Source organism: Ambystoma mexicanum, chromosome 3q (assembly GCF_040938575.1).
Source record: "Ambystoma mexicanum isolate Mex_15411 chromosome 3q, UKY_AmexF1_1, whole genome shotgun sequence".
Classification (NCBI taxonomy): domain Eukaryota; kingdom Metazoa; phylum Chordata; class Amphibia; order Caudata; family Ambystomatidae; genus Ambystoma; species Ambystoma mexicanum.
In genome coordinates this window covers 108,395,074-108,419,443 of record NC_090926.1, presented here as the reverse complement: position 1 = coordinate 108,419,443, position 24,370 = coordinate 108,395,074, and the positions used below count along the sequence as shown (strand labels likewise).

General features: G+C 45.3%; 1 protein-coding gene across 2 annotated transcripts in view; it reads left to right on the top strand.

Moving 5' to 3' along the window:
* COPZ1 (COPI coat complex subunit zeta 1) overlaps window positions 1–24,370 on the top strand; it is a 441,777-nt gene that overhangs the window by 235,662 nt on the left and 181,745 nt on the right. For both annotated transcript variants that reach the window (XM_069653243.1, XM_069653244.1), the window contains one exon: window positions 16,820–16,875. In XM_069653243.1, coding sequence (XP_069509344.1) covers window positions 16,820–16,875 — 56 coding nt within the window. The remainder of the gene's footprint in view (window positions 1–16,819; window positions 16,876–24,370) is intronic.

The window sequence follows — 24,370 nt, the reverse complement described above, 5'->3', positions numbered from 1 at the left end:
GAAAATAACCTCTAACTTTGAATGCAAAATAAATAGAACACTGGGTATTTACCATTGGCATCCGTTTTCTTGTTCTCAAATTGCATCACCCTGCATTCCCAGTCCTTTTATCTTCCCAGACTTGCACCGTTAAATATTTATAGGCACAATTTGGGATTGTTTGGGGTTTAATTTACCTTCTAAAATGTGAATTCTGATTCTGGAGAATGAGCTGGAAACTGTCAGCGTGGAATGATTCCTTCAGCAAACCCTCATTTCAAGTTGCCACCTGGAAACCAATTTCCAAGCAAAGACTGGTCTTCCTTCTGAGTTAATCTCATTTCCCCTCAGGGTCAGTCCTTCTAAAAACTATTTGCTTCCAATGTCCAGTTGGTTGCTTAATGTTAATCTCCCCATATCCCATAATTGTACTCCCAATGTGCATGCAGTTGTTCTGGCTCTCGAACTCCACCAAGGTGGGATTTGAAGCCACTCCTCTTTAGAAACATTAACATTTCATTTTTCGGACCTATGTTTGTGTGAACATGTGAAATTGATGGAATTTACTTAATCAGACGCTGTATGTTGGTATGCACGTTTACTTTAATGATCATTGTGCAATGAAGACTGGCAATTTTATACGTTTTTGCAATTTTTGTGCTATCCAAAATGCGGTATCGTGTGTTTTATATTGCATATTCTGTACATTTGTTATAATGCACTGACCAATTTAGTTAGTCAACATCTAATGTGAAATTTTCTTTCATGTTAAGATAAATCTGGTTTTCTGGTGTAAAGTTCAGATGTTTTCCACCAGGTGGCAGTACCGGTACATCACCTACATACTCTTTTATATGCAATCTTTGTATATCCAGAGCTTGCATTTTTGTTGGCCGGACATACCTTCCATTACCTTTGTTTAACTCTGTCCAGAGCAGATGTCTGTTTGCCGTTCATATACGGTTCAGCAACCTTTCCCTGGGCCACTTGGAAAATGAGAGCAACCACTTTGAAGCAGACAGCGCAAGATCCCATTAAAGACATCTGGCAATGGGTTTGTTTATATAATCTTTGGATCCAGACATTACTGAACCGAAGAAATCCTTTGTGTGCTCTGCATGTGCATTCGTGGACTGAGAAGTGAACTTTGGAAGTTTTAATTTCCACATTTTTGACAATTTCCAACTCAGTAGAAATGAGAAGTGCAATTTCAGTTCTATTCTTACATTTCAGATCCTCTTGGCTCAAATGAAACCTATGCCATCTTAATTGGTGAAATTACACTGTAATGATTCCCATAATGCTGCAATAGGGCTTACACGTTTTTACTAAATCGTTTTACATACTAAAGACAGTCTTTTAAAGCTTTTAGGCTATGAGATGGTGTTCTGGAGAGTCGGCATGTGGAGAACATATTCTACATTGCTCAGACCTTAGAACATGGATTCTGATAATTTCAATACTGGAATTTTGTCTTGCTATAATCCTTGGAGAATAAATGCTTCACTTTTGGGCCTAGCTTTTAGGTGAAGCGTAGCTTTGTTTTCCTTCTCAGCCTTGTTCTTTTGGATTGTCACATAGTGGTTAAGAGAAAATATGTGACGGTATTCTATTTGAACATGATAATGAGCAAAATGTGCATTCTAATCTGGCATCAAGTTTCCATAGCCTGTTACTCCCAACTGAGTTGAGCCTTTTCGCGCTGTCTGTGTTGCCTTCTTTAAAGAGGTATTAGACTTCCCTTTCTTGCCAGGTGTGTTGTACCCCATTTGGGACAGTGGTTGTACAGCCCTCACCAAAGATTTTTATAAAAGTGTCCCTAATCTGAACTAATTTGCATTGTCTGTGATGAATCCTACCAACTCCTCACTAGTTCCCTGCCTAATGGCTCCTCCCAGGTGGACGGGGAAAGGTAGACTCTGATACTGACGTTGGGTGTGGTGTTCTGCGGGAGGATCACCTGGGAAGAGAAATACCCAAGGGAACGAGAGGACTCTGTGGCATGAGACACTATTTGTTTTCATCTAGGGAGGATTGCTCCAAAAATGCCCAAGTATGTAATGTCTTGTAATAACTAACTTGCTGTTCCACAAGATACACACATACAAAGGAGTGAAAACAATCACACACTCCTAGGTCTTGGTAGCAATCAAAGCCCTTCTAAAATGCTGGAGATTTGTAGAGCTAAAGATCTGATGCCCAAAGGTACACTGAATGAAAATCTATTAATCGCTTAAAAGAATTGCCCGTCTCTTGTCAATCAGGTTAGGCGGCTAATTCTTATGAAATTCCTTTAAGGAATATTGTGAGGAACAAACTTGTGTTTTGAAAATCAAGCTCAGAAACCGAACTGTCATTGGGGACCTCAAGTTCCATAATTCCATAAGTACTGGGACAGGGGAGAGGCACGAAGAGGTGCAGTGTTGTCGGAGTGGTCCAATCATTAATTCAAATGACCCATAACTGAGGGAGACAGACGCTTAAAAAGCCCCCTCGGGTGCAGGCTGCTAAGAGATCAGGAGATGAGCGGTAGCAGTAAGAAGCAGTAGCAGCGTGACTCATACAGGCAGCCTAGTTTGAAGCTGGAGGAGAGAGACGCCGGGCCCCTGGTGTGGCAGATTAAAACTGCCAGTCCTGAGAGGGTCTGTGCCTCCCGTAGTCTGAAGTGCAGATGTTGCACAGCGGTAAGCATACAGGAAAGAAGCTTGCCTGTTGGAGACCCATCTTGCAGAGGCTGCAAAGAGGGAAGCGTTCGTTCCTAGGAGGCCGTCTTGGATGGCTTGCATGCACCCGATGGCTTCAATGAGGTTTCTGGTGGCTGGCGTGCATCAGAAGACCTCCGGAGCAAGAGAAGCTCCAAATGCAGGTGGCACGTGTGAAAGAGGACTAAATGCATTTTGACAAGAAACAAGGAGCCACTGAAGCTGACATCCTGCGAGGGGAATGGAGGCTCATGTCTTACCTGGTGAGTTCACTGGTGTGTAGTGCTCCATCCCCTCTCATATGTCTCAGACAGGCGTCTGGCGAGTGAGCAACACTCACGTAGAAGTGAAAGAAGTTCAGAGCTCAATTTTGAATACCGAACTATTGAACAGTAGCAGATGCAAGACTTGAGTGGGAGTGGAAGTGATTCTCAGGGTGATTTGAATCTCTAGTGAAAGCAACATATTGCAACCAGGGTGAATGACTAATGTTAAATGTGAGTCTATGGAAAGCCCAGCAAACCAAGGGGGCAATATTGGTAAAAGCCAACACCTACGAGTATTGCCCAAGCCAAGAGACTAAAATGTAGGCAAACACAATAGTCCATATTGCCAACAGCAGAAGGGGGGGCTAATGAAAGGTCCACACGCTGGGAGATCTTTTGCCCATGTTTTGTCCAACATATGGTGAAAGCTGGTATAAAATCACATTGCCACAGCAAATGGAGAAGCAGAAAAAAAACTTTGCTTGGAAGTCATTGGTTACTGGTGTAATGGAGAAACAAGAGTGGTAAAAAGGCTAAAGATTTCCAGAAGGAGAGGAGCATTATTTTGTAGAAGAGTAAAGGGCACCAATCTGAATCTTGTTTTCCCAGAAGAGTTGTTGCAAGTGCTGAAGCTGCGATTTGTTGAAAACTGTGGTTGTTGTGAACCCCTTGTCCGTTGATCTAAACCACAAAAGCACTGTTGATGTGCAACCTTGTTCGGGCAGGGGAGTATACCCGGATGACGAACCTTGGAGAAATAGGCCTGGCATGGGAGTAAACCAGGTAGAAATTGAAGTGCTACAAAGTGGTTATGACGGAGACAATTTATGATTGTGTTGCTAGAAGGAAGGCTGAGTAAAGCTGTTGCAAAGGAACTCTATTTCTTTGGGATTTATTTGTTGTGTCAAATCATCCTGACCAATACCATTGTTGCTATTGCTGGGCTGAGAACTTGTTCAAGGAGGAAGAGATGCCTTATACGTTCTGTGTTGGAACTTTCTGCTGACAAGTTGAAGTGGCAAAATACGCTGTTTGAACTTTTGTTGAAAGCCAGGATTTATTTTTTTATTTTTTATTTATTGAATTGTGGCACAGAATCGTATTTGAACTTGGAGAAGGGTAATTTGCCCAGGTTATAAAGAGACTGCCATGCATTTCCTTGTTTATTTATTGTATGCATAAGTGTGAGGGACAGATATCCTTTATTAGGTTTCCTTTAGTTTATTTAAGTACGGAAATCATTGTTAGGGTAGGGAGAGTGAGATGTTCACCCAACCTTTGAATATAATAAAATGACATTTGTTGAGAAAACTTCACAAGATGGTCCGCCTCACATTACTCCTACGTCCCGTCCCCTTTCCTCCATATTGTATGGGTGTCCCTCGCTAGGGACGGGAACTGAACCTTTTTCACCAGAAAAATCATCTTCCCCTTTACATTTAGTTGCGTGTGGGGACGTGACCCCAGGAGCATGTGCTCCCTTGACTCCATCCACCGGCACCACACCTCAGTCCTCTTTTCCGCGTTGACGGTCCCGGACCTCTTCAACTGAACTGTGGTCGAGGCCCTTTTTTTCCCCCTCATCCTTCTACGCTACCAAATCATCCTCAGGGTAATTTTTTTTTTTTAAATTCTCCCCTATGTTCTAGCTATTCACTAAGATGCTCTTTGTTTTAGAGATGGAAATACTCCGGCCTCTGGTGCCTATGCTCCTCTCAGGGGCATGTCAACCATGGCAGGCTTTAGCAGGTGCCCAGCCTGCGATGGATCCTTTGCCACTTCATGCACGCGCTCTGCCTCCCATGCCTGGGTGAAGACCACGGCTGGGGCGGCTGCTTGGTGTGCAGCGTGCTTACGGCCTGGGCACTAAAGAACTGGTTGGCCAGGTGGAAGGAGTTTTTTTCCAGATCACCAGAGCAGATGGAGCACGTGCGCAGGAAGACCAGTCCGAAGGTAAGTATATTGTTCTCCAAAGCACCCCTCAAGGTTGACTCCTTTCCAGGGAAGCAACCAAGTCGGAAGGGCCCATTAGGCTTGAATACCAGTAAGGGGACCGAGGCTCACTGAGCTACTGGACATACGGTCGAGGGGTCCATGGATATTCCCGGTCCCAGCGCTGAGGGGCCTGAGGGCTCTGGAACCAGGGAATCCCCTAAACAGCTCTGCTCTACTACCTGGCGCAAGCCTGGGTGGTACCTGCACACAGTATGGCAAGCACTACCAGAGTCACATCCGAGGACACAATGCCTCCCAGGTCCACACCTGAGGTCTGAGCCTATGCTTCCAAGCAGACAGGCCGGTGTTGGGATAGATTTCCCCTCCAGTTGTGTACCGTCGCAACTTTTTGCTGATGTTTAAACACCATAGTCTGACTTTTGCCAATGAAGCACAGGCTTCAGCTGCACTCCACTGGGCTTTCGCTCACTTTGTTATGGGGAAACTGACATGCCCTTAAAGTCAGTGCTGGGAGACTGTTTCCCTTGGTCCTTTCCAGTGTTGTAACTTTTCTGCAACATGTTACAAGTGCACAATGTACCTTTCGGTACAGTGCGCTTGGGTGGTCTTTTCGTTTCCAAACCCTAGACTCCCTCAAAGGATTTTTCAGGAAAAGTGCAGATGTGCCTTGGACAGGGCTGGTGGCAGCTTATTGTTTCGCTTTATTTTAACCCTTTCTTGCCATGCAAACTGCGTTTGGCATAGTTGCCTGGCTCCAAAATGGCCATGCCTCAAGGTCCTTTGGCCATCTTGCCCCTTTGCCTTCCCCAGGTCAAGCCAACGAGGGGCAGTCCTTATTTGGGCATGTGTACTCCCACTAAACGCCAAGCTTTTGCAGGCTTCTGCATGCCTTGTGTGTGTGCTCTTCCAGGACGTGGGTTGCACTCTCTAGTTCCAATACACATCCTGGGTGCCAGAGAGTCTGGTGTGCTGGGAACGACTGGGACCACAGTGTTCCATGATTGGTCCACGTATGTCGTGCCTGTATGTGAGCAGATCTCCCATTAGGTCCTCTTTGTTTTGGCACAAAGGAGATTCTGGATAAGAGAAGGCCCCAAACACCCACACCAGGTCGATCTTGTGAGTTCTTACTGAACCTAGGATAGGATCCGAGTATCCTAAAACTAAGAAGCCAACTCGAGGAACTGCTTGTGACCCGTCAGATTTGGCACCCGGAGCCCGCTGTCGTCCCGCTGGACCTCTCTGCATCTAATTGACCGAGGTCTGTGAAGACAAGTCGATCCATTAGAATGGAGGGACAACTATTCTTGGCACCTTCATCAAACCCTGCAAGTAAGCCTTCTCGGAAGGGTCCTTGGGTCAACCAGTGGGCTGACCAGCTTGTGCAGGACCTTTGCTCTTTCACCGCCGCTGTTTCGAGGAGACCCTTGAAACTTGGTACATCGCAAGCTCTGTGTTCACGGCACTCTTGCACCGAATTACATACTCTTCGCATTCCCAGGTCTGGAATAAAGAGAGCGCCTGAACCGGAGTACACGTGGTTACTGTGTCTCCCGGCCATGGTGACTAACTTCGCAGGTGCCTTGCTGCTGTGCCCTGAAGCCTGCTACATTGAAACTGGCCTGATCCATCCACCAGGAGCGGAGAAATCACCACTGTTGTCTTGATATTGGGCAAAATCTTCCTCGGGGCCAGCCCTTTGAGAGCAAAAATACCCAATTCAGCCCAAAATACAGGTTCTATTGTGCTGAGCAGTGATCTCATGCTAGTGACAAATGACACCCTCAAAGTGTTATTAGCATATTTATTCTAAGCAGTGAATTTCATATACATTTGGGATTCAAGTTAGAGAATATTACAAAGCATAAAACAAAGAGCAATGCAAAATATAGTGAAACATGGAGCTTAGATAAACATAGAGAAACATAGAGAAATATAGAGAAACATAGAGAAACACAGTCTTACGTCCCTTTAATCAGCACTGGGGAGACCTTGGGCCCTCATAAGCTAGCTGTAAACAAGCCCCGCTCAGAGGACAATGCTGAAGGACACCGTATGAGCCAATGCCGGGCACCTGTTTCTGCACGAATCAAGTCCACAGGCGATCTCCCCCTGATCCCATGTGTGCATGGATACTTTATAATCTCTTGCTGTCAGTCACCATGACGCATAGTTCCAGAACTTTCTCTGTGAGGCTGGTTCATGGAAAAAACCCAGCTCTCTCTGAGATGCTCCCTGCTCGCTCCTACCCCCTCCCTTGTTCCCATCTGCGCTGGCTGAGGAATGTCTTATCAGTACCTTCCCAGAGAAAAGGAAGATTAGCTTGGAGCCAGGGCTAACGTTAGTGAGGCTGAATATTCTAAGGGAAGCAGGGATGTATTAACCCCATCTGCAAGCTCTAAAAGGCATGCACTCATAGCTTAGTGTTTATAGCGCTTAAGACTGGCTATCTAAGCGCTATATAGGTGCCATGATGTTCCAAACACTCCAAAAACCTATTAGCTACATAGCTAGGGGCCCTCCCTGCCTGTCTATCAACAATGCTTAATTTGACCTATCTCATACTAGGCCTGCATATTCCTTGTAGCTCACTACTGCATAATGGAAGTGCTACAACAGACTACTGTCAGCATTTTTAGCACATACTTTGAATACACTATTGGCTTTCAGCGGCTAATGCTGTCATCTAAAGCCCTGATTGGCAAGGTTGCAATTTCGTGTATCACTACATTCCACCCCTATTCAACGTTTGTGCGACAAATGCTGACTAATACCTATCAATATAGTATTTAGTGCAGTGATAAAGACCTTGGGGCTTTGCAAGAGGTTTAAGCAAACTATCTTATAGCGGTTAGTTAGCGTGGCATGCAAGGTAAAACACTACCTAAACAAAAATGTACACAAAGTGAACAGTGACATATACCCTTGCCAAAACCTGGCCTACACAAAAATACCTACGCCAAGTGAACATGGACATTTACTCTAGCCAAAACATGGCCTACACAAAAATACCTAAATCAATTTTGTATAACTGATTGTCAGTTAAAAAGCAGCATGCAGTTAAAATGTCAAGGCAATCCAGTGTAGTCTAATCTACAATGCACTATTGCATTTATGTATGGTTACCAATTCTAAAACCTGGCAGCCTTTCACCCTAAGGGCCTACCCTCCCCCTGATCCCAGGGCATTCAAGCGTGACTATGGGCTGTGTGACTAGACACTTCCCCCAGGTAGGTGGAACCCAACCAGAAACCATCTAATTTCGTGAACAAGGTGAACCCATGGGCACCAGGTTGTCTAAATAAAAACAATTCTACTAATTTACATCAAAGCATGGCATGTGTTATTCATGCAATCAAAAAGCAAGCAATTCAATCCATATGTATGCTGGTAACTGTAGCTCTGCGTGCCAGTGTGTGGAGGATGGTTGCCCCCACCCAGTAAAAAGCCAACACCTGCTGATTTAACAATGTTTGCCATACAATGCATTGTGTGTATTTAGCAGTCTTGTTGACCTGCCCTATGGCAGACAAAAATGTCTTCATGTCTAAAATTCTGTTATCTTCAATTGGCTGTCAATACTTGTAGCAGTGCTGGGCATATCAATGGGCCCCACTAGGCCAGAAGTTCTATAGCAGAGCTGGCATCAGAACCCATAGTGGCTAGCTTATTGTGCACAGTTTCTATGTCACAAGCATATAAAGCTCCTGCAATTAATGAATCTAGCTCCCTAGCTACGCGCACTCTAGTGATGGGCCATAGAAATGGACTCCATTTGTAGCAGCTTGGTAGTACTAAGGAAACATTGCCTCATGATAAATCTATGTCTAAGTGTAGCACTGTAATAATGAAGGTGTGCATTACCAGTCTACAATTTACATGTTGTCTTACCACTGGAAAATCTAACAGGTTCACAGTGTCTACCTTCTGTGACTTGGAGAATACCCTTCTTCAAGTGGGATATCTACCATATACAATATTAACTTTAGCCACAAACACCATACTACTATCCGGCAGTGGCTGTTTCATCACACCATGGAAAAAATTCATTTAGTCAAGTTATAGTTCATTAAATCTTGGCGAGAACACTCGCTGCAGTTCTTGGTCAGAAAAACATCACATTAGACAAATTAAACAAATGGTATCCATTCAGTGACAAAAGATGCCTGACAATGTGCCAGGCCAGTACACTAGCAATTCCATGTGGATACTCATTTGTAGCGCTTTTCCAAAGAATTATTCCAAATGTCTACAATCAAAAGGTGACTCTTTGCATTAGTGTGCTGGAGACAGCTGTCCCCACAAAAACATGAAACTGGTTGGTTTAACAAAAACCGTGTCACACTCTGTGTCATAAAATCAAACATCAAGTCAGTCATGGTTTCATTTACCTGCCTTAAGCTGGCTGTAAAAGTATCCAGTGTTTCAAAGATTACCATTTCAAATTATAGCTCATACACTTGGCAGCATTACTTCAATTAAGAATCTTAACCTACGCACAGGTGACTTTGATGTGCGCACTCATCTTATCTCAAAATTAATTACACTCCTGCTTGCATAATTCTGCTGCCCCAACAGTTCATAAATCATTCTCCTGCCTACGTGCAATGTAGAATATTTTTTTTTTCAAAAAACAAAACATCTCTGGTTAAAGCCATTCAGTTGGAAGAGTAAAACCATTTGGTTTTTTCAGATTCATCTCAACAGTGCATTTAAAAACCATTTTTCAATGTGTTAGCATTCAATTGCTGTGTCACACAGCTGTATGTGGTGCCTGATGTTACAGTCCACAATTCATTGTCCATAGTCCTTTAAACAAGAAAGGGCAAAACATGTCATTTAAATGTGTAGCATCAAATACTTGATAATTAGCCAAGTCTGCACCGTGCCAGTTCAGCAAAAGTTATTACTCTGTTGGACACTATTCGCAGGTTACAGCATTGAGTGCGGTGCAGGGCACGTTAAAGTTGAAATAGCATGTCGCAGTGGCTCGCTTTCTCTGAGAATGCGTCTGACCCTTCTTTGATCAGTGTCACCCACAAACTGCATATTAATTTCTGATATTATGAAATGTCTTGTCGTGCTTTGCCTAGGCAAAATACAAACAGAAATGTTAGGATTTCATCAAAACTTCAATATCAGCGTTATCCACCCCTTCCCATAATACCACCCCCATCTTCAAAAAGTCTCATCAGGTAACTACACACTTTGTCATTGCTACTGCAATTATTTATCACCTTTCTGCATGTTTCTGGGGGCTTATTTACACTCAACCATACGGGGTGTAACTGTCTAATCACAAACTCATTTGTGCAATGCAATCATAGCTGGTCAATGGTACCTCAGACTGATCTGTGCTTTTACAAAGCCATATAGTAAGTACCCAGGTCGCACAATGCTTTTCTTTTTCACCAAAGCGATCACAAATGCCAGGCGCCAACTTGCTTCCAGTGTCCCATGATCTTGGTTTAGGTTGCCCTGCTGGCATCACTCCATTTTTCAAAGGTAAAGTCTTTCAGTCCAATACCGCTTGCAGTTGTACGAGCAGCTTTGTTTATTTATCTTTCTTTTCTTAGCAGTGTCTTTTCAAGCCTCTGGTTTTTTTCACTTGTCATTTTTTCAAAGGGCGTTTGCTGTTTTTGAACCACCCCTTTTGAGTGCGATAGTCTAAGCCAGTTTCTTTTGTTGCTTCAACAAATCATTCATTCTTGCACTAAGCCGTGTGGCTTCTGGATCATGGCTAATGTGCAGTGTTCATGTTGTACTTCAAAGCCCCGCTCTGCATGTTGTCTCTTGCAAAACGGCTAAGCACTTTTTGTCAGTTTTGCTTCCATCTGGAATGCCATAATGTCTTTGTCAGTTACTCCATCCCCGGCAATGTAGCTTGCAGTTTGCCAGATGTGTATTTTCTCTTCTCAAAGCGCCTAGAGGTTTCTTCTCCAGTGCACAGCGCTTTACTTCAGTTCACATCACATGGAGCATTGGAATGCAGCTTGCACAGCAATAGCGTTTTACTTCACTTCACATCACATCACATGGGAATGCGGTTTGCACAGTAATGTCTGTTGGAATGGGCAGCTGTCTTTTCTTGGCCCATTCACAGATGCATAGGTAAATGTTCAGATGTGATGTGCCCGTCTGCCATCCTGCATGAAGCCTTTGCTCCGTACCACAGTTTACTGGGCAAATTCTTTACTTTTTGAACAGCTCTCTGTTTTTGCTCCCCCTTCCTCAGGAATGCAGGCATGTTTATCTTTCGTGTGCACCTGGCAGCGCCATTAGCACGCAGCTTATCTCTTTTGCCTATAACTCTTATACTGTGGCGGCTTCACTCGTTTCAGACAGTTCATCCAAATTAACTCTTTCTTGTACTGTTTCTGCTTTTGTTTGCCTTCACACACCTCGCCCAAGACAGCTTCAAGGCACAAGCTCTGCACACACAGCAAGACTCTTGTTTTCAAAAGCGGCACTTTTCTTGTCATTTTTCTACTCCATGTAATTTTGCAAAATGTCAAAGCGTCTTTTTTTTCTTGTAATGTGCGATCTTTCAAGAGAACTCACAACCCATTAAATCTTTGTGCTATCTTATCACACACAGATGTCAATTCTGTTGTACCATTGCCAAACTATAACCACTCATTTCAGTGCATTTAAAAAATAAAAATGCCATATTTAGCGCAGCTCCCTGCACGTTTTTTTTTTCTGCAAGAACAACCCACACTCTATTGCTTGTGGGCTGTTTAATGTGTCAACAACATTTTTCCCCATGTATCACAGTCAACAGGTCACTATTTCCAAAGCATACATCACTTATAAGGCAACAGCACAAATCCATGGCATAGCATGGGGACAGTCAAAAATACTCCAGGGGCAATTTAGAAAAATATAAATTGTTTTTCCCCCCAACCATTGCAAACTGATTCTGCAATTTCAAATCAGTACACAAAAATCGAAAATCCAAATAACATTCACTCACTTTCCTTTTAAGTGAGTCTCTCACCCAATATAAGCATGGCACAGCCTAAAATGCAATATAACCATTTTAGTGTGTTTCCTTTAAACAGAATTTGCCACCATTAGCACATGGAATTTTACAGTTGCCAAAAGAAAGAAAAAACTCTTTAGGCTCTCAGCACAGATGTTACTCATTCTCCTAAGCATGGCTCATTCCCCTTCCTCATTATTCAGGAATGCCAACCCTTCAAAAGCATATATCAAAAAAAACGAACCTTCGCCTCCGAACATTACAGCCCCCACTCGCTAGCACACTGGGGCTGAGTCAATGGTTAAATCACTATTCACAATTTGCATGTCAAATCCCTGCAATTATTTTTTTTTTCCTGCCCTCATGACAGAATAGAGATGAGAACTCCGTCTCATTATGCATTCCAAATTACAACTTTAAACTTGGGAAACCACATGATAAAATTCTTTTTCTAATTGAGCATACATCTTTCTTAACCATTCATCGGAGTGCTTTAAACAAAGCCATTTCCCGCTCGTTTATTGCCTTGTACTCCCTGGCACCAATCCCATGCAATAAGTCAGTCACGACTGATTTACTGAAGGGAGTCTTAACCACACAGGCTATCGGCCACGGCAAGCCGACACAACATTGCTGCCTTTTGAAGTCTCAGAGCTGCAGTGAGACCATCAAGGAAATGCGACAGCCTGCTCCCCACTCTACACTGTGTTCTCTCACACCATTTGTCATGTCATGGCACTGCTCTTCACAAATCCCACAAAGCTGCCACCAAATGTCTTGATATTGGGCAAAATCTTCCTCGGGGCCAGCCCTTTGAGAGCAAAAATACCCAATTCAGCCCAAAATACAGGTTCTATTGTGCTGAGCAGTGATCTCATGCTAGTGACAAATGACACCCTCAAAGTGTTATTAGCATATTTATTCTAAGCAGTGAATTTCATATACATTTGGGATTCAAGTTAGAGAATATTACAAAGCATAAAACAAAGAGCAATGCAAAATATAGTGAAACATGGAGCTTAGATAAACATAGAGAAACATAGAGAAATATAGAGAAACATAGAGAAACACAGTCTTACGTCCCTTTAATCAGCACTGGGGAGACCTTGGGCCCTCATAAGCTAGCTGTAAACAAGCCCCGCTCAGAGGACAATGCTGAAGGACACCGTATGAGCCAATGCCGGGCACCTGTTTCTGCACGAATCAAGTCCACAGGCGATCTCCCCCTGATCCCATGTGTGCATGGATACTTTATAATCTCTTGCTGTCAGTCACCATGACGCATAGTTCCAGAACTTTCTCTGTGAGGCTGGTTCATGGAAAAAACCCAGCTCTCTCTGAGATGCTCCCTGCTCGCTCCTACCCCCTCCCTTGTTCCCATCTGCGCTGGCTGAGGAATGTCTTATCAGTACCTTCCCAGAGAAAAGGAAGATTAGCTTGGAGCCAGGGCTAACGTTAGTGAGGCTGAATATTCTAAGGGAAGCAGGGATGTATTAACCCCATCTGCAAGCTCTAAAAGGCATGCACTCATAGCTTAGTGTTTATAGCGCTTAAGACTGGCTATCTAAGCGCTATATAGGTGCCATGATGTTCCAAACACTCCAAAAACCTATTAGCTACATAGCTAGGGGCCCTCCCTGCCTGTCTATCAACAATGCTTAATTTGACCTATCTCATACTAGGCCTGCATATTCCTTGTAGCTCACTACTGCATAATGGAAGTGCTACAACAGACTACTGTCAGCATTTTTAGCACATACTTTGAATACACTATTGGCTTTCAGCGGCTAATGCTGTCATCTAAAGCCCTGATTGGCAAGGTTGCAATTTCGTGTATCACTACAACTGTCAACGCTGTAACTTCGCAGTTGAAAGCAGCAAAGCCGCACAACTGCTGCATTTTAACCGGCAACCGAAATGGACTCTACTGCCGAAGTTTGGTCTAGAGTGCACCAGTGGTCGGTGAGTACTTGCAACCCTTACCGGTGGCCCGTAGCGCATCCACCCATTTTTACGTACGAGTGTCCGCTGAGGGCCACTCTCCTTTCCAAAGATAGCCTGAGATATAGAACTATTCCTAACACCTGTAACCTGTTCTGCCATCTCGGGGAGACACTCCATGGATAGTGGGAACTTATTCTTCATTGTGTCACCCACCTTCCTGAGCTGTACAGCCCCTGCAAGAGACCCTGTTTTTGCCCTTCTGCACTATTGCGTGCACCAGCATTTGAAAGTACATTGGGCGCTAGGCTCCTCTCTTCGTAGGGACTGGACTGCCTCTCAGTTAGGGTTAAGTTCATGAAGAATTGCTTAGACTATTTGCACTGCTTGTTTCCTTCCCTTTAAGGTTGTGTACGTATTCTGTGCGGCTACTTGGTATTGTGTATGTATATATGTATTGTAGTAGGATTGTATTGGTTTAAAGGTATTGCTATTGATTATTACTGTGTGTTGAAACTCAGAGGCTTTGAATACATGTATTTGTATTTTTAATGTATATACACACCTGACTGGGAGTGATTTGTAAGTGTCCTTTACGCTGTGTGCTCATTGAGGTCTTTCAGTCACCCTCCCCCCTCCTGAGACCTAGTCTTGACCGCTGCCAATGCTACCTTGATTGGTCTGGCTTTTCCAGAAGGTTGCCCTGTTCCAAGAAACTAGGCTGGCCTTCTGACCCTCTGCCCACCAGGTCAGAGTTCAGAAATCCATCTTAGCAGCGGGTACCAGGCCTGGTGCATCAGTCAACGCACATCAAGCATGTGGCACAATGCAGGACACAATGGCCACACAGACAGACAAAATGGCGGCTTGTCCAATGGTGCGCACCTCCAGCGAGCCTCCAAGGCCTGATTTCACAACCAGGGTGGAATGGTCTCCTATGGTCATGTGGCGCACTTCATACCCGACATCTACCTAGGGGCGCTACACAGAGGCAGGCTATGACCAGAGCAGGCAAGGCGCAGTGAGGACTCAGCAGTAGGCACAAGCACACACACCTCTGCACCATTGCAGGAGTGTGCTTCACCAGCATGTGAACGCTTTTTTGACAATCTCCTTACCCTAACGTTTCTCACTCAACACAGCCCGGTTCTTATCGGTTCTCCCTTCGACTCACCGGCTGTGATGAACCGCTTGGCTGTTGCCTCTCTGGAGTCAAGACCGGTACCACGGGCGTGGGAGCTTCCCTCGCTCTTGCTTATTGGCATAGGTTTGCCCTGTGTACCGTTGACATCTGCTGCAGGACACTTCTGCTAACCCATCAGACTCGTGTGGAATACGGGCGCTGCAAATGTCTACGTTCGTGCATCATGAGTCTGGTTCTCCATAATGGTTCTCCATAATACAATATTTTAGAGCTTTGAACTCATCAGATAGTTATTGCCTTGATTTGAAGAAGGCACACTGAGAGTGCTGAAACATTTGTCGTCGTTAACGGCCATTAATAAATTAGTAACATATCAAGAGAACCAGCCTTTTTGGAATCTATGGAATCTATTCTTTACTGTGGTGCAGTAATTGATGTGTGCAGAAATGTTTTTCAATTTTGACAAACGGGAGTAGGGGAACTCGTCTCCGTTCCCTGCATGCACCATTGCGACACCATCAAAACTTGTACTTAACATTGAGTCGCGGAGGTTAAAGAGTGATCTTGCAGAAAAGTTCCCTTTGCCGTTTTGCATATATCCATACTAGTTGCATGACTGAAGTTCACATGCTGCATCTATCATCCAAGCATCCAATTCTGGAACCATAGTATGGAACTCTTCTGGTGGAGTCTTGAAGACTTCCCTAGCTGGATTTTTCTCATATTTACTGCACCTTCACTCTGTGAATACACTTGCCTAAAAAGTTCCAATGTAAAATCAGCAGCAAATCTGATGTAAAGTCTTGCTTTTAAAGGACTTGTGGGCATCCTTTTTGTATGCAGAAACAGTATGTTCTATTTCTTTAATGCAATTGTCTTGTGGGAGTAATCAAGCACAAGCCCCCTGCTCGGAGCTTGTGACAGCCATAGAGGAGAGAATGGAAACACGCTGTCACAGGACAGTTAGTGCTTTCATTGTGTTGTTGAATTGAGATTGGACCATACTTGCTGTGATTTTTCTCCCTTTTTTATCTTGTTCTAGTGAACACAATCCTATTTTGCCCAGTAGGAATCCATTATGATTAGCATACGCTTTGATCTTAAAAAGATGCTATTTTTGAAGTCCTGTTGACTGCATCCCATGGTTAAATGTCTTGTTGAGCTGACCTGTAGGTTATGTCAGTGTGCCATTGGGAGGGTGGGCTGTCTCCGTTGATGCCTAGTCTGTTATCTCTGGCTGTACTGGAGAGTGGTTAAGAGAATGTGCAGATACATTTAGGCCCTCCTATAGTGAAATCTTAAAACCCATAACAAATGTGATTACACGCACAGAAGTCTGAATCTGTGTGGCATTGAGAAGCAAAGGCAACTTTGCATGTGCTGGGACTACATAATAATACATGTATGATTGAGCAATTATTTGGTGGGGAGAGCTATATCAGCATTGTTAGTTTGTATCCTTGGCTATCAAGGGAATATGCACTTTGATAATGCTGATTGTTGTGATTCCAAACATTGTCAGCTGTAGGAATAGTAGGTCTCTTGGGAAAGCGGGGAAATTAAGTGTATGCTTGGCAGTACATGGAAACATATGTTGATTTAGCAGAAGGGATGTCAGAATTTTTATGAAAGACAAAAGTAACATTGCTTCTGTACTGTCCTTTTTCAGAAAATCGGCAACTCTTCTTGTAGTGTCTTTACAATTTTTTTTAAAAAAGCCAATCCTTGTGTTGTATTAATGCATCACAGAATTCTTATGTTGGTATCTGAACAATGCCTGCACAACAGCAGTATTGGCTTTTTCTTGCAATTGATTGTTCTCTTTATTGCCACTCTCCCCTTGCAGTTAATGCTGATGGCGGTTCTGAATTGCCTGTTTGATTCGCTGAGCCAGATGTTAAGGTATGGAATGCTTCAATGAAGCACCTGCATATTTATGGAGTCGATACCCGTGGGATCCTGGGAGGGTGTTGAGAAGCATAAAAAGGGGATGGGGTCTGCATGCAAAATGTTAGCTATGTTAATACTGGTAATGTTTGTGATATTTCCCTTTGCTTGAATAAAGTATATCATGAATTTGTGGCAATTAACATTATTTTAAAGAACATCAGACCAGTACCATTTTATGTTTGTTTATTGGCATAAAGAGCTTTATGAATTCAATGTGCTCTACAATGGGGGTAATATTTTCAAGTACCTAGCTGGGAATGAAAAGTCACTTGTTCCCTCGGTTCAGCCCATACACTGAGCACACCATGTTTTACTCGGCAAGAGTCCATTATCACTAGCAGATGGCTAGTGGCAAGTGTACATTTTAATGCCTGCTCTAGCAGTAGAACAAAATGTGAACACATCATTCTTAATGAATGAAGTTTAGGATGAAAAATAGAAAAAAAAGGGGCAGATCTAAGAAGAGCTAAGTGATTCCAGTCTTGGGGGCTAAAATAGAAAATAAAAAACTGGGCTGGGCAGATGGAAGTTTAAGAACAGCAAGAAAAAAGGTGATTGGTAACTAGCGAGGGACTCTAGATCTAAACTATTGACTTAGAGGTATGGAGCAGCCAGACCATGAATACATTTAAAAATATTGCAAAGAGTGTGAAGACAAGGCTTAAAATGAGCAAAGAAAGAGACATGGGAAGGTTTATAAAATGTTGGTAAGAAAGACAGAAAAAGAAAACATGTTGAGGAGATGTATACAGGCCGCAGAGGAGCAAGTTGATAGGCGGGGAAGCCAACTAGAAGGGTGGAACAGAAATTGTGGCAGGAAGAAATAAGTTTAGCTGTGTGAAATGAAAAAAGTCTAGTTTTACATATATTGTAGGGATTGAAAAATGTGAAAAGAAAGAAGAATCAATAATACCGAAATTATGTACAGAAGAACGAGAAAGTTGAGTTAATTGAACACATTCTGTTTTCATAAATGTAAGTTTAAACACGGCTCAGTTTAGAGTGCACTGCTTGGTTTCCGTGATCAAGAGCTATTGCACATTCTTGGGTTGTAGGGGTAGTCATGTGACATACGGTTTACGGCATGCACATTCCCGTAACTGCCCGCATTTTCTGTTAGTGGTAAATTAGGCTATTCGCACCAGTCTGAGCCAGGAGTTATGCTTTTACCCTAATTTTTCCAAATATAAGAGTCCATGTGTTTAAAAGCCACTTAAAAATGGGTGTTGAGCAACGGACATCGAGCAGCATTGTGGCCATATCAAGCTTTCACTTGATTGTGCAGGGCAGTGTTATTGGCAGTGCCTCTGGCTTTGTGGGGTTGAGGAAGAAGCTTGTAGGGGAAGAAAGGAAGCATGCCCATGTAAGTGCGATGGAGGTAGCTCATCCACAGCATGCAACTACCATAGCGGATTGTGGTATTCAGAGAGAGCAATCCGGTTCCAGAGCTACACTGGCGAACACTGCACAGAAGGCCTGGAACCTGATTGGTTCGAAGGATTAAAAAGTAGTCATAGGAAGACCTGACTACTTTTTGATAGTTCTCAGGATTGTCAACTCACACCATGCGAAATGTGTATTAAAGGACTTTAACTACCAGACATGCCATCCTTGTTCATCGTGACCCACTGATGCTCCCTGCTGCTAACCAATCCTTTGGTCCATTCTCCTGTTGTATGTTTTATGACGAATCATGTTGATGAGTGGGTGCAGCTTATCTGCTGCCTGTTACTATGCGATAAGATGCTGTGGTCAAGTGTAGCAACCCCAACCCATTCTACATACTTTTATCAAAGGAATGCTGAACTGTCAATGGGAAACTTAAATGACTTCTAGTGTTGGGCTGAAGCAGATTCATAGGTAGACCGTCCGGTGAGTTCAATCCAGGTATCATTGCGGCTCTGACACTTAGTTGTAGCCATTTTGGCTCATTGGAAACCCTTTTGTATTTATTGTATTGTATTTATTAGACTTATATAGCGCTTTATACCAAAGCGCTGCACATTAACCGGATACATTTAATATAACTAAAGAAGCAAATTACAATTTTGAATCTGTCAACAAAACAGTATGTAGAGCAATTTGACAGAGGGAAGGGGGAGAGAAGTGGAGCAAAGCTAGGAGGGAGTGGGGGGAGGGTAGCAGGAGGAGGCAAGGAATGGGAGGGTGAGGATGGGGGTGGGGGAAAATGAAGGGAGAGGCTTAAGGGGGCAAGAGGGGAATGGAGGGAGAGGGGGAGCGAGAAGAGGGAGGGTATCATGGCGGGGAATGGAGAAGGAGAGATTTAAGGGATGTGCGGAAAGAGGAATAGGTAGGAATAGAGCTGATTGAGAGAGGTAAGGAGTGCCTGTGGAGGGGACCAGGAGTTGGAAGGAGCGGAAACAAGAGGAGGCATAAGGGGAGGGAAGAACAGTGAGGAGGAAGTGGTCAGTGGAACGGAGGGAGCGAGAGGGAGTGTAGAAAGAGATAAGGGGGAGAAAGATTGTGGAGAGATTTGAAGACTAGGCAGAGAAAATGAAATTTAAGTTGAGTGAAAGGGGAGCCAGCCAATGGAGGATAAGGAAGCAGAGATGGAGTCTCGGGGTGGGGGAGGGGGTGGAGTAGAGGAGACAAAATGCAATTGTCAACTATAAGCTGTACTGTTCTGCCAGGCATCCCTCGCTGCAGGCACCTCAATAGCGTCACGCTGACTTTACCTTCATTGGAGGTCCCGGATTCTTCCATTGATGCAGGGCTCCTGTGCTGACACCTTCCCCTTAATCTGATGCCACGTAGGCTACCTCTGTAGGTGTCAAAACAGTGCTTCTCCAAATGGATTTTTATGTGTGGATCTCTTAATCTGCATTCCCTTATTCATAGTTTGTACCAGAATGTTGCCTAAAAAACTGACTAATACTAGAACTGTGCCTTTGCACAGTCCGAAAATTGTGACCTGCCCCCCATTACGCAGACTAATGGGAGTGGGGGTTTGCAGGGGTGTCCCCCGCTCCTCTTAGTCTGTGTAATGGGGTTTGGGGTGGGACAATAAAGAAAAAAAGGTTTAAAAAAAAAAGCCTGCAGCACCAGTTCAGCCCCATGTTAGTGGGAGGGAACTGACGCTGCAGGAATGGAGGAGACGGCAGCACACTCCTGTGTGCTGCCATCAAGGCAAGTGGGTGGGGGGCAGGTAGGGGGTTGCAGGGCACAGTGATCTGTCATCACTGCGCCATGCCATAATGGGAGTCGGCCTTTTGAAAGTCGACATTATGGGTGGCACAATGATCACATAGATCCCCTTATTCCTGTGTCTGCTTTGGTTCTTTTGTTCTGTGGCTATTTTGTTCTTTTGCTTGTAAGGCCCCCTTCAAATGGATTGTGTCCTCCAACGTATTCCACATGTTTGACATGTAATGTCCACAGCTGTGTACTTCGGAAACTTTTTCGGCACAGGGCGTCCTGCGTCGATGGCGTCGGGTCTATGTCCCTCGAAGCCCTCCGTCTAGTGCAACGTCAACGGATGTTATAAATGGGACGCACGGCACCTGTAGCCTCATTTCTGTTTTTTTCCGCCAACGTGTTTGCTCCGGAGACTCTGTACGCCTTGTGTATTCCTCGTGAATGTCTTCTTCAACCCCTCCGACTAGCGGTCTGGCTTCAAGACTTGCCGGGACTGAAAGTCAAAAATGTCGATTACCGACCCGCATCGCATTTGTTTGTGGTGCTTGGGTGAGAGCCATGACACCGATGACTGTTCCAAATGCCAGTCGCTGACTGCTAAGGCCTTGCGGGAGCATAAGGGAAAGCTTCAGGTAGGTAGGGATTCGAAACCCAGTAAGTCCCGTAAATCCAAGGGCATGTCCACCGACGATTCGAGGGGTGACTCTGTGTCGGAAGGAGTCCCAGGGGGGTCTTGGTCCCGGAGTGGTTCCCGCCATTCGTCCTTGTCTCGGCATTCTAGGAAGCGCTGTTACCGGTCGCCTCCCCCATAATCCTCGGAGGACGGTGCTGTGAGGAAAGTGGCTTGCCAACTAAGTCCTCTACTCCGGAGGAATGGGCTGCCTTTAGGGAGCAGATGTTGGTGATTTTCCAATCGCAGGGCACAGTTCCGTCCACGCCTTCTGACAAAGCAGGCAAGGAACAGTCTCGATCCATGGCTCACACGCCTTCGGGCTCAGGTCCTCAGCGCAATTCTCATCGGAAACCTTAGAGGTCCCGTTCGGACAAGGCTCAGGATGGTCGCAAGAGACTTGCTTCCAGGTCTCTGTCCTCATCCCCAACGAGACCACAGAAACCTGTTAAGTGCTCGATCGGCGTTGGCGCCGTGTCCGTCGGATACGCAGACATTTTAGATCAAGGTCCGTCCTCTGACCCGGTGTTACCTTTTTATCTGACATTACAGAAAAGGGTGGTGGCTGCTTGGCAGTCCCTGGAATCTCTTCCGGCTGTTATCAAATCGTTAACCAAAAAATACCACCCTTCCGCTAGCGACCCCAGCTACCTATCCACTCACCCCACTCCGGAGAGTTTGGTGGTTCAGGCGGCTACAGCCACCTCGAGGCAGGCGGTGTACCCTATGATCCCTCCTCATGGGGACGACAAACACTTTGACCGTTGGGCACGCAAGGTGTTTTCTGCGGGGAGTATGGCGCTAAAATCGTCCAACTCCACTTGTGCGTTGGCAAGATTTTCACACACTCTGTGGCACTGTTTCTCTTGCTGCTAAGCATATTCCCAAAGGGGAACAGGGATGATGGGTTCCTTGCTCTCGTGCAAGATGGCAAGGATGCCATGTGTGAATCCCTTCAGTCCGGTTTGGACACGGCTGACGGTGTTAGCTGGTCCATGGCTGCGAGCACCGTTCTACGCATATTTGCGTGGTTGCAGACGTCTTGAGTTTTGCCCCGGATGTGCAACCCTGTCTTTTGAACATGCCCTTTGATGGCGTGCATTTGTTTGGCAGCAAGGCTGACGAAAGCCTTGAGAAGTTGCAGACCTCAAAAGCTGTGGTGGAATCTTTAAGCACAGCTGTGCATCAACTTCTGCCTTTTCGTCCTAGGGGACAGCAGTGGAGGTGAGGTTCTTTTCGTTGGTACTCCTACTTTGGTAGAATGAGAGGAGCCGCCAGTCAAAGGGGTCCGCGTAAAAGTACCCGTGGTGGTCATGGAAATCGATGTGCCAAAGCCGCTCAGGCAGCTGCCTCTTTGCCTTCAGGCGCTGCCGCAGCTGCTCCACAGCAGTCATGAGGCCATGTCCCATGATTCGCAGGTTGGGGGCAGACTGTCTCGGCATCTCCAAGAATGGTGAGCTATTACTTTGGATGCGTGGGTTCTGGATACCATAGCCCACGGCTATTGCCTTCCCTTCCTAAAGCGGCCTCTCTTTAAAGCTTCCAGATCCGCTCCTTGTGCAAGAAATCTTGACCCTGCTAGAGAATGGCGCTATAGAACTGGTGCCTGTAGCGCAAAGGTACAAGGGACGGTATTCCCCTCATTTTTGGATTCCAAAGAAATAAGGGGGATTTAAACCCATCCTGGACTTGCATTGGTTGAACAAACTTTCTTAGGGAGGACAAGTTCAAGATGGGCACTCTTTTTCTCCTCCAGGCCCTTCAACTTCAGGATTGGTTGGTTGGTGTCTCTGGACCTACAGGATGCTTACTCTCATGTGGTGATTCATCCCAAGCACAGAAAGTACCTGAGCTTTGCGGCTGGCGACTCGCACTTTCAGTTTCGGGTGCTGCCATTCGGATTGACCTCTGCCTCGAGGGTCTTCACCAAGCTAATGGTGGTGGCGGCAGCGTATCTCAGGCGAGGGGTGGGGGGGATTCAAGTCTACCCCTACCTGGACGACTAGCTGATCCGTGCGCCTTCTCCCGAGCAAGCATTGGATCACCTCGGTCTCACCTGCCGTTCTCTCCACAGGCTGGGCTTCTCCCTCAATTTCAAAAAGTCTCATCTGACACTTTTCCAACCGCTCCAGTACATCGGGCTGTGTTCGACACGTCCTTTGAAGTGCTCGTCTCCCAAGGTGAGGGCTCATCCCATTGTGGAGATGGTGGACAAGTTTCAACATGCCTAGAGTCTCCCGGCTTTCGAATTCTTAAGGTTTCTCGGCCTTATGGCATCCTTTAATTTTCTGGTACCAGAGGGCAGGCTCAGGATGAGATCCCTGCAATGGGTTCTCAAGAGGCAGTGGTTGCAGTTCTCAGGCAAGATGTTGGATCTCATTCAGATTCCACTCTCGGTCTCCTAGGATCTTTTGTGGTGGGCCAACGAGGGGAACCTGATGAAGGGGGAGCCCTTTTGGCAACTGTGGCCGGAGGTGACTAGTGACGGACGCTTCCCTCACAGGATGGGGGGAGCTCATGTCGCAGACCTGACTGCCAGCGGACGTTGGTTTCCGTCGGAGTCCGAACACCACATCAACCTGTTACAGCTGAGGGCCATCAGGGTGGCTGTGAAGGCTTTTCTGCCATCTCTGCGGGGGAAGAGTGTCCTGATGGACAACACAGTTGCCATGCATTACCTCAACAAAAAAAGGGGGGGGGTAGAGGTCTCTCCCGCTGTACAGAGAGGCAATGCAGCTTTGGTTCTGGGCAATCCAGCAGGAAATTTCACTCTGCAGGTCATCTGGCCGGAGAGGAAAATGAGGCGGTGTACTCTGAGTAGGAGTTGGCTCAGGAAGTCCTTCTGGAGATCTTCAAATAGAGCATGAACAGAAACCATTCAACCAGACACCCCTCAACATGACCCAGACCAGTTTCAACTCGATGAACCCAACCAAAACCTTCAGGACACTGGAGCATTTTCGGGCTCTGAGGGTCAAGAGAATTTAGTAGATTATTATGATGATGACGAGGAAGACCTTTGTCTTACCGTTTCCAGATCATGCAAACCCACTGGTGGCAGACTCACCAGTTGATCACCAACTACAATTCAGTGACATCCTCCTTAAGGCAGCTGATAATTTCTAAATCCAAACACTAGACACTGGTCGACAAGGATGTTGTCAAACATATATTAGGTGACAAAGGCAGCCACCAGATTTATCCCCATATTGCAATCTGTGCAGAGAAGAATACAACCCTCTCTGATAACACCAAACCTAACGCGGGCAGTAAACCCCTGCATTGAAAAAATGTCGTCCAGCACTCTGACCCCCACCTCTACATCTGGGGCCAATTAAAGACAGACTCTCTGGTGGTTACCACCACAAGGAAAAGGGCGGGAACACTTCTCGCATCATCAGAGGCACCCCGGACAAAGAGAGCAAAAAGATAAACACTTTTGGTAAGAATCGGCCACCTCAGCGGCATATCATGGAAGAATTGCCAATAATATCACTCTGCTGGCCAGCTACAACTGCCACAAGTGGGAGGAATGATCCACATTAATGGCCTCGGCTCCAGAACTACTAAAACTCTCCCTTGCAGTAGCAGAAGGGAAGGCTGTGTCTAACTGCATCTTAA